At 41.7% G+C, this 10,120-nt stretch overlaps 1 protein-coding gene and 1 pseudogene across 1 annotated transcript in view; one reads left to right on the top strand and one right to left on the bottom strand.

The window, feature by feature from the left end:
• The first annotated feature begins 4 nt into the window (after window positions 1-4).
• Window positions 5-1,055, top strand: LOC132232545 (cofilin-1-like; annotated as a pseudogene).
• A 427-nt stretch (window positions 1,056-1,482) lies between these two features.
• Window positions 1,483-10,120, bottom strand: part of LOC132232642 (cytochrome b-c1 complex subunit 2, mitochondrial) — a 32,168-nt gene continuing 23,530 nt past the window's right edge. The window contains exons 12-14 of the mRNA XM_059692047.1: window positions 9,254-9,330; window positions 2,961-3,114; window positions 1,483-1,756 (exon numbers count right to left, since the gene is read on the bottom strand). Coding sequence (XP_059548030.1) covers window positions 1,673-1,756; window positions 2,961-3,114; window positions 9,254-9,330 — 315 coding nt within the window. The 3' untranslated portion in view covers window positions 1,483-1,672. The remainder of the gene's footprint in view (window positions 1,757-2,960; window positions 3,115-9,253; window positions 9,331-10,120) is intronic.

Genomic DNA, 10,120 nt, shown 5'->3' with positions numbered 1-10,120 from the left:
GTTAATGAGGGAAAATAAAGCTCTGCATAGTGAAGGTAAGGCAGACATAAAATGAAGCAGTGGGAACACAGCACACAACTGGTGGGGAATTTGTTTTTCAGAAATAACTGTGTGCTCTGGCCCAATTGGCTGGGTGTTGTCCCAGGCACTGAAAGGTTGCTGGTTGATTCCTGGGTTGTGGGCTGATCCCCAGTAGGGGACGTGCAGGAGACAGCCAATCATTTCTCTCTCCCTTTCCCTTCTCTTAAAAAAAAAAGAGAAATAACTCTATTGCAAATAGGCAAAAAAGAGGGTAAAACCCAGCCCATTTAATTGTTCTTACCCAAAAGGAGAGATTTTTAATTGCGTTCATCTTTTAAAAAGCCACTAATACTAGGCTGGAAGTATTTACTGACAGCCACTCAGCTTGGTTGTAATCCTTTCTCGTGCTATTCTATCCCACTGTCTGCAGTCCAGCGGCCCGGCAGCATCAGGGCCTGTGTGGCTGTCGCTGAGGGCGTCATCGAAGTGGTCAGTGACATGAGGTGTGTGAGGAGGTGAAGAAGCGCAGGAAGGCGGTGCTCTCCTGCCCCAGTGAAGGCAAGAACATCCTCCGGGCAGAGGGCGAGGAGGTCCTGGTGGGTGCTGTGGGCCAGACAGGAGAGGAGCCCTCTGCCCCCTTCGTCAAGATGCTGCAGGACGCTGCGCCCTGCCTAACGCAGCCTATAAGACTGAGGAGAGCAAGGGGACCTGGGCTTACCTCTGGGCCCTGAGTCTGCACCCCTTAAGAGCAAAATGGGCTATGCCAGCTCCAAGGACGCCACCAAGAAGCAGCTTACAGGACCAAGCATGAATTACAAGCAAGCTGCTCCGAGGTCAAGGACGCTGCCCTCCCCCTGGAGGGAAAGCCTTCTGAGCCCCCTCCAGCCCCCTGCCTGGAGCATCTGGCAGCCCCAGACCTGCCTGTGGGGGGGTTGCAGGCTGTCCCTCTCCTGCCAGACTTGAGGGCTGGGGGGATCCCAGCACAGGGAGGACTATCCCTTCATCTAATTGCTAAACAGGCCCCCACCCCCTGAGCCTCCTTCCTCCCTCCATGCCTGATCACCTGGCCTTCCCAAACCGCTTTTGATCTTCTGATTCCTCTTGGGTTGAAACAGACGTCCTCCCAGCCCAGTTTTGGAGAGGGCCTGTATTTTTTTAAATGACACCCCTACTTGCAACCTGTTCCCCCCCTTTCCCATGCTGCCAACGTCTAACCGCAATAGTGACTCTGCGTGTCTGTTTAGTTCTGTGTATAAATGGAATGCTGTGAAGATAACCCCTCCCCACGCTGCCTGGTTCCCCTCCCCTTTTCCACCTGGTCACAGCCACTCATGCAAGCAGGACCAGGAAGGGACTCTTAATTAGAAGAAGAAAAAAAAAAAGGAAGAAAAACAAAGACCAAACCAAACCAAACCATGTCTGCAGAAAATAAAAACTTGTTGATTAATTGATTAGGAAAAATGCCAAGAAACACGTAGAATATTTTATTGACTTTAGGTAAGCAGGGAACAATTACCTGCATTTATACTTTTTAAGATTTTTCACCTCATTGAAAATCAAGACAATGTTACATTACAGACGTGGAACTTCCATGTGTTTGCTGCTCTCGGTTGAGAAAATGTCCAGCTCTTTCCTACAATGTGTTTCAGGTTTACAGCTCATCAACAAAAGGTGTATGCCCCAAATTTCCACTTGCTGCCATTGACTTCTGGCCAGAAACAAACTTCTTTGCAGCCTTTAAGTAAACAAACAAAAGGCAGAAAGTTAAAATAAGAACATGCACTATCAAGTACTTAAAACATATTTATTCTGTTACTTATGCACAGGACACTCTTAAGTCAACAATCTGCCACAGCCGCTAGTGAAACTGAACTATAGGAGAGGGCTGGCATGGTTTTAATTTGAGGAAAAGCTCAGCTGTTCCTGGGAGTACCTGCCACATGTGTGACTCTCGATGTGCGGGCAGCTGGTAAAGGGGATAAGGAAAGCCTCACCGACATTGCAAAATAGGGCAGAGGAGGCCTTGGGCGGGTCTGTGGCTTTCCTGTTTCTGTATCACAATGGCAAATGGCCTGAGTTAATAAAAATACACTGATTAACTTGGAAGTCAAATTTTAGTATTCTTTATACCACGACTTCAAGTTGGTGGTTGCTACGTTAAGTGTAATACCATGAGTATCAGCCCCACATGATCTCAGGCCACCTTTTTTCAAAGGATGGTGGTGGCGGCAATTGAGGACAGACATTTGGAAGAGCAGGTAACAGACTCTGGGGCCAAGTGAAATCATGTCCGGGTCACTACCTTACCTAGCCCCATGGTAGACCTGTTGTTGAGGAGAAGGTTCAGACCTCTACAATGGAAGGGCAGCTGACATTCTTATTTTTAATACAGAAATGACTGGAAAAACCCAGTGCCTTTGGATTTATTCTGTAGATCGCGTACTTGTTAGGCATAGTAGGAATTACAAAGAGAAGCTAGAAGACATAATCCTTGCCCTCAAAACAACTCATCTTGTAAGAAATAACAATATGTGAAAAAAGACATAGCCAGAGCAGGAGAATGCCTCAGACTGTGAGGACAAAGAAAATCTCGAGATGCTGGGTCAGGAAGGGTTGGCAGGACAGAGTTTACTTCTTGGGAGTGAAAAGAAAAAATACCAAACTTGACTATTAGTTTGAATCATAAAATTGCCAATATTTGATTTTTTCTTAACAATTTAAAATGGTTTAACCTAACGGTAATTTAGTTAAATGAGGAAGAAACATAAATCCCAAGCTGACAAGGAAGCTATTTGCAGATCTGATGGTAATGAGTCCTCCTGCCTCCACACCAGGTAGAAAGGCACCAAACAGCAGCCCCAGGAAGCTTAAGCATGCCTTCTGAAAGGGGATCATGAAGGTCATATCTCATGTTAAACTGTAAGTTTTCATTTGCTTACATTTATGACATCGGCGTCCGCTACTGAGTCGATCTGCTGAAGGACTGTGGGTGGTGGCACGTAGGAGCCAGCGACGAGAGCCTGAGACCCGATCTCATCCAGGAAACCTTCCGAAGACTCCACTGACATTAGGTACCCAGCTTTCAGCTTGTTCCTGTCCAATTAAAGGTGTTTAATTCAGAAGCCAGTTGTACAGAGAAAGGCGATTTTATAAAAATGTTCCCAAACTCTCAAATGTGTTTTGGTAAATATGCAAATTAACAGCTTTGACATCTTATAGTGCTGAAGATTTCCCTTCTATTTCTTCAGCCCACCAATTACTTTATTATTTACATTATCATTTAGAAAGTTGTGAATACAAGATTATATGAAAAACCCAGCAGATTGCCTTTTGACTTGGGACTAGAACTTAGATCTAATTAAAACTATTTTAAAGTTCTGATTAGTAAAATAACTCTTGATACTTTTTTGGTGATAATTTTAGGCATTTCTATTAGAGAAAAATATAGGGGCTCTTAAGGCACTGTCCTCTAAGCAGAATGTTGTGTGCTAATTCTGTAGCTATCTCCCTAATCCCAGCCCCATTTCTGTCCTGGGATTTGTCTCATTGAGGGCAGGAAGTAATGGAGAGGCAGGTGGGTAAGGACAGTATAAGTCTTATCAATCCCAGCAGGTTCAATGTGGGCAAAAAAGCATCCATTTGAAGTAAAACAAAATCCAATTCATAATTCTCCCAGAAAGAAACTGGTGTTCAATGAGGCACCTGAGTTATATAACTCTCAAATAAACTATCCTCTTTTTGGCATGCTGTACCAAGACTTCCATTTAAACATAATTACAATGATATGCAATTTTATCAAATTGTCAGCTTAATTAAAAGAGAGATTTTACTTGCAATAAACTTTACCAAGAGATTATTAGTTTGGCCCTTCAGCAATGATACCTTACTTTCTCTCTCACTATAGAAAGATTAAGAAACCTATAGGAACAAGTATCAACTCTATCTAGATGGCAGAAAACAAACATCCTTTTTAAAATATATTTTTATTGATTTCAGGGAGTGCGAGATAGAAACATCAGTGATGAAAGAGAATCACTGATTGGCTGCCTCCTGCATGTCCCAGCCGGGCACGTGCCCTTGACCGGAATTAAACCTGGGACCCCTCAGTCTGCAGGCCGATGCTCTATCCACTGAGCCAAGCCAGCCAGGGCAGAAAACATTCTTGACATCAATAACCCAAAATTCCATTTTCTACATGTTGCCATACCTTATAAAAACTGCTGCACTTATTACCCAAAAGGCAATTTCTTAGTGTGTTCAGTATGACAAAAGTAATAATATGAACGGGAACAGAAGTGACCAATCAGGTGCTTTCCCCTGGCTTGTAATTCACTGTCCTACTTCTCATGTGGCAACACTTAGCACCCTGCTGACCGGCTATTTCAAGTTGAATACTAAATGAAAGCATCTAAAAAAGCTTAAATGTACTTTGTCATATGTTATATGTTTTATTTTAAAAATATTTTTTGAGTGTGATATATTGCATAATATATATTTACATGCAATGGTATTAAACAAGTTTTACATTCTTATTGTGTTTCACTATGCTTTCCCTTAGAAGAACATGCCCTAGTGAGATTTTTTTTTTATCGCTGGTTACTATTTTTTATAAAACATGATCTTTTAATTTTCCTGATAATCGGAATGGCGGATCTTTATTTGGAGCTCTTCTAGATATAATGGAAGAGGTGCTAGGTTGTGTGCTACACTAAGTTGAATTTTATGTAATCCATTCTCTAGCAATTTTGAGCACCAAATTTTTGTACCTCATTAAAAAAAAAACTTTATAGAACACCCCTATAATTCGGATGTTGGTTCGCCTGAAGCTGTCCCAGAGGCTCCTTACACTAACTTCGTATTTTTGGATTCTTTTTTCATTTTGCTTTTCTAGTTGGGTGTTTTTTGCTTCTTTGTATTTCAAATCTTTGACTTGATTCTTGCGATCCTCTAGTCTGCTGTTGGAACTCTGTATAATGTTCTTTATTTCAGTCAGTGTATGCTTAATTTCTAGTTGGTCCTTGTTCATATCCTTGAGGGTCTCACTAGATTTCTTGAGGGTCTCACTAAATTTATCGGCGGTTTCTAGAAAATTCTTGAAAAACCTTATAAGTGTGGTTTTGAACTCTATATCCAGTAGTTTGCTTTCCTCCATTTCTGTCATTTGTGACCTGTTTCTTTGTCTCCACATTTTTTATGCTTCCCTGTGTTGCTAGAGTGGCTTTCTGTGCTAGGTGTCCTACAGGGCCCAGTGGCTTAGCCTCCGCAATTACTTGAGGTGGACACTCTTGGTGCACCCCTTTGTGGACTTTGTGCACAGTCTTGTTGTAGTTAATCCTTGATTGTTGTAGTTATCACTGGGAGGAATTGACCTCCAGGCCAATTGGCTGTGAGAATCAGCTGTGTCTGCAGTGGGAGAACGTCTGTGCTGAAGACACCCTTCTGGGGCAAGACTTGCTTCAGTGGGGCTTTGGTGCTCACTGAGTCTGCCCCCTGAGTGTGTCCCTTATGGATCTGAGGAGTTGTAATCTGGATGGTCCCACTCTGACCCCTGGGTACACTGGCTCGTGGATCTCTAAGGAGGTGCTATTTAGCCTCTGCCTGAGGCTACCCAGCAGGAGTTATGGAGAGATCTGCAGATTCCTCTTCTTTGTTTGGGGTTTGGAGGTGCCCAGATGAGGCCCAGCTGTGAAGCAATGCAAGCTGCTGTGGGCTTTGGGCCTTCTTTTGGAAGTTCTGGGTCTCTCTGACCCAGCTGCAGTTTGTTAGGTAATTTTCAGATTGCAAAGGGCCTGGCCTTTCATATGCAAAAGCCTCTGCACACAGCTTGGGTGGGGCAGGGTCTCAGGGAATCAACAGGGCGGAGCAAACAGCTATGGCTGATCCTCAGCCCTGCCCTAAGAGGCCTCTAGTCTCAGTGTCCCGGTAATCGCTGCAAGCACCTCTGAGAGAAAGCCGCTCTCGAGTTCCGACCGATGCCAGACAGTCCAGTTTCTCCCTGAATGAGTCTGGGTCCCCAGAGACTCACCTGGAACTGGAGTTCAGAGCAGTCGGGAGCTTGAGACTCCCTCCCGATTAAAAAAGACAGCCCAGTCCTCAGTGGCCAGCCCTTTCCACGTGCGCCTCTGTACCTCTGCACTTTTATTTCCGCACCTTCTCTGAGTCTGTGTGCTTTTCTCTTTCCTTCTAGTAGAATTTCCACTAAGCCAGCCTTCCTGTGATTCTGGATGATGTCCATTTTGTCTTTTAGTTGTATTTTTGAATTTGTTGTGGGAGGCAGCAATTTCTGGTGTTTACCTATGCCGCCATCTTGGTTTCTCTCTGATTGACTTTCTTTACATATCTGTTGCAATCCACTATACACACAGGTTTTGTGATGATATTTACGTGTAGAGGCATCGGGAATGGTTGATATCATATGTACTGGCCATTCATCTTTCTATGTGAGAATAATGGAACCTCTCTACAAAATGTCACTTCTCTCTGAAAGCTCTGACTTTTCTTACAGTAGCTCTGGCAACCCACGAATGATTCTTCCTGATTGTTCCACAGACCACTGTTTTGTTCTTCAATAACAGTTTAGCTGTAGACGCACTGTTGTAGTAATTATCATGGTGAATATGAGGCCAAGAACCAAGAAAGGCCGTTAAGACAGATGTTATAACTTTTTGCCTTCACTTGTATGTATCTTGAAATTGCAAATATAGCCACTCTTTCACAAAGCATCCTTACTAAAATGCCTTTTTTATTATTTTTGCCTGATTATATATCTTGAATCTGATGCATCCTCTCCATGGAGTCACTGCTACGAGTTGTAACTGCTGTTTTATACATATAAAGATTTAAATTTTGAGATAAAGTGATCCAACAGAGGTCTGAGTTTGTAAAAATGGTCTGTGTTACATGTTCCTTGTGAATTATTGTTCAGATGAAAGAATATAAGTATTTTCTCAAACCTCTTTGCAGTCATAGTTTTTGAAAATAAGGTATCGGTTGACTAGTAACCTTTCCATTCTGGTTTCTTCATTAGTCCCATCAATATAATTAAACCAAGAAAAGTCTTTATATCCAGATAAGTAACGTCCATCCATAATGAAGTTTTATCAGAGGTTTTGTGGTATTTTTCCATTTGGTGCTGGTATAAATTGGTTACTTCACTTATACTTTGTGAGTCTTCAAATTAAACAGTTATGTCTGAAATATTTGTATAATCCTCCAAGGCTGGTAAAATGTCTTTTTTCTGCCTTTCTTCTTCAGAATCACTTTCACTGTCAGATACTGTCACATTTCTCTTTTGCCTTCATGATGGTCTAATGTCAGACCCATCACTATCTTCTGACAAAGTATTATCTTCCAGCTGACTACCAAAATCACTCTGCACATATCTGCTCACGTTCTTCTCTGCCACAATGTCTTTGTAAAACTTTTGCCATAAGAAAAGATGGATGGAAAGAATTAGATGTATTGCTCATTATATCTCTGGAAATACTGACTGATGAGTTGAGAGAAAGACACACATAATGAAAAGTGGTGACGAACGAAATAAACGCCGAGCAGTAAAGCGGCTCATATCTGAGCCTGAACCAAGATAACTAAGAAAACAGTCGAGAGTGCTCTTTTAAAACTCTATATTTCTTTCAGACCTTAAAATTACCTAAATTACTGTAAGTGCAAACACGGGCCAAATCGTGATGGTCAGTGAGGTGTTAGGATCATGGAGACCATTTGAGTTTTAGGATTCATATTTTGAATTGTCCTAAATGGATGGAGTCAAAGTTTAATGTTTTAAATTGCTGTATGAAAATGTAATCTCATTTCCAACTCTGCCAAAAGTCTGTCTCTCAGTTAGACAGACCCTGGAATTTCCCAGTCAGAGGTGCTGTTTGCACTTTCAGTGAGGACAGTGGATGCACCAAACAGGAGATGAGTATTTCAATCTTTAATTAGACCTCTTATTAGGTCTATCACATCAGTAAAGAAAAAAAAAATTGCCAATGACTGTAGTGGAACAGGTACTCACATACTGGTGGTGTGATTGTAAACTGGTATAACCTTTTCACATTGTGACTTCGAATATAAAAATATAAACACACACATATATTTTATATATTTTTTTATTGATTTCAGAGAGGGAGGGAGAGAGAGAAACATCAATGATGAGAAGAGAATCATTGATCGGCTGCCTTCTGCACACCATGCCCCCTATTAGGGATTGAGCCAGCAACCTGAGACTCCTCAGTCCACAGGCTGACGCTCTATCCACTGAGCCAAATCAGCTAGGGCCACACACATATTTTAAAGCAGAGCCTTTCATTATAATGTTTATACCTCTTAACTCAGTTGCGAATCTATACCAAGAAATTAATATGAATGACAAATGTTTTAAACCCAAAGATATCTTCTATAGTTTATAATTTCCAACCGCAGAAAGTGTCCACTAAATATATTTTGAGATATCAATATTGTTAATGACAAATATTTAGTAATTTGAATAGAATCATAATGTTATAAACAGAGGAATCACTGGAAATGAAAGATCTTTTTTTGTTTGTAATTTTCAAATTTCTACAATAAACACACTATTAAATAGGACATAAGTATATATACAATATTAACAATTATGTTTAAAAATGTGCCCTAACCGGTTTGGCTCAGTGGATAGAGCGTCAGCCTGCGGACTCTAAGATCCCAGGTTTGGTCTACCCTGAGCTCTGTGGTGACTCCTGTGCTACCAGGACAGTGGGAGGAAAGCACAGCTGTGATTGATGGAAATGTAGCTCCTGCTGCTGTTGGCCATTAATAAACAATTTATTGGTTGAATTGTGCTCAGACAAAAAAAAAAAAAAAAAAAAAAAAGGATCCCAGGTTCGATTCCGGTCAAGGGCATGTACCTTGGTTGCGGGCACATCCCCAGTGGGGAGTGTGCAGGAGGCAGCTGATCGATGTTTCTCCCTCATCGATGTTTCTAACTCTCTATCCCTCTCCCTTCCTCTATGTAAAAAAATCAATAAAATATATTTAAAATAAAAAAAAATAAAAATGGTCAAAAAAAATAAGCATAATGCTAACACTTATATCTCTAGGTGGTAGGATACGGACATGTTTCCCTTTCCTTTTAAATATTCTTCTGTATCTTGCACTCCTTTTGTGCATACATTACAGTACTGTTATAAGTACAAAAAAATATAACCTTCAAATAATTGAAACACAAAACACAGCTACTCCTGAAACTTACTTGGCAGCCCGGACATCTGTGCTGGAAAGGTTTCCTTGAGCAATAGCTTTGACTTGGTTGTAGGCAGCCTTGATAACCTAGGACAGACAATGAAAACCTGGTCACCTCCAATCAGTGCCAGCTTCTACAGCAATCAAATGCTTCTCTAAGGCAAAAACACAGGTGGAGGTTAGCTGCAGAGAAACAGCAGAGTGTCCATTTGGGGTTAAGTCACTATGTGTCCTTTATCTTTCCAATGTTCCATCAATCAGCTGTCTGTACAACCTATAGTATCTGAGTAGCAAAACTTACAAAAGTGGCAGAGGATGGCAGTAGGGTTTAGGAAAAGCACACACATCGTGTGTATCATCGCCTATAGAGAATAAGCCCCTGGGGCGTCATGTAGTTAATGCTGCTATCTTAGTATTCACTAAGAAGTAGAATCCATTCTGCCAGTTTACAGCTTGTCAACACTTGGGAGCTGGAGTCAGGAGAATCAAGTTCCAGTGATGTGGGTGGGCACTTGGTAAGTATTTGTTGAATGAGTCAATTAGTAAACCTGGCCCACGCTTCTCTCCATCCCAACCTTGGCACTATTCTGGGTCTGCTACTTAATGTCCCCCCTAATCACCTAAATTCTAGGACCTTCTATTTCAGCTGACCATGTCCACAGCCGCACCTGAGACTTGGCCATCACCTAGATTTGCCCTACCTAACTAAATTCTCAATTCGAAGACCCCTGGCCTATGTCTTTAAACATCCTGTCCTTATTTTTCCACTTTGTCAAGATCTCTAGTTCCTTGGTTTATCTCAATCTGTGAGGTCCCTCTGGCTTCACTTCCCTGTCTAACCTAGATCTTAGAATATTTCCTCAATCACTCTTGCCAA

The sequence above is a fragment of the Myotis daubentonii genome, chromosome 4, assembly GCF_963259705.1.
Source record: "Myotis daubentonii chromosome 4, mMyoDau2.1, whole genome shotgun sequence".
NCBI classification, from domain to species: Eukaryota; Metazoa; Chordata; class Mammalia; order Chiroptera; family Vespertilionidae; genus Myotis; species Myotis daubentonii.
This window is presented reverse-complemented; position numbering and strand designations above follow the sequence as displayed.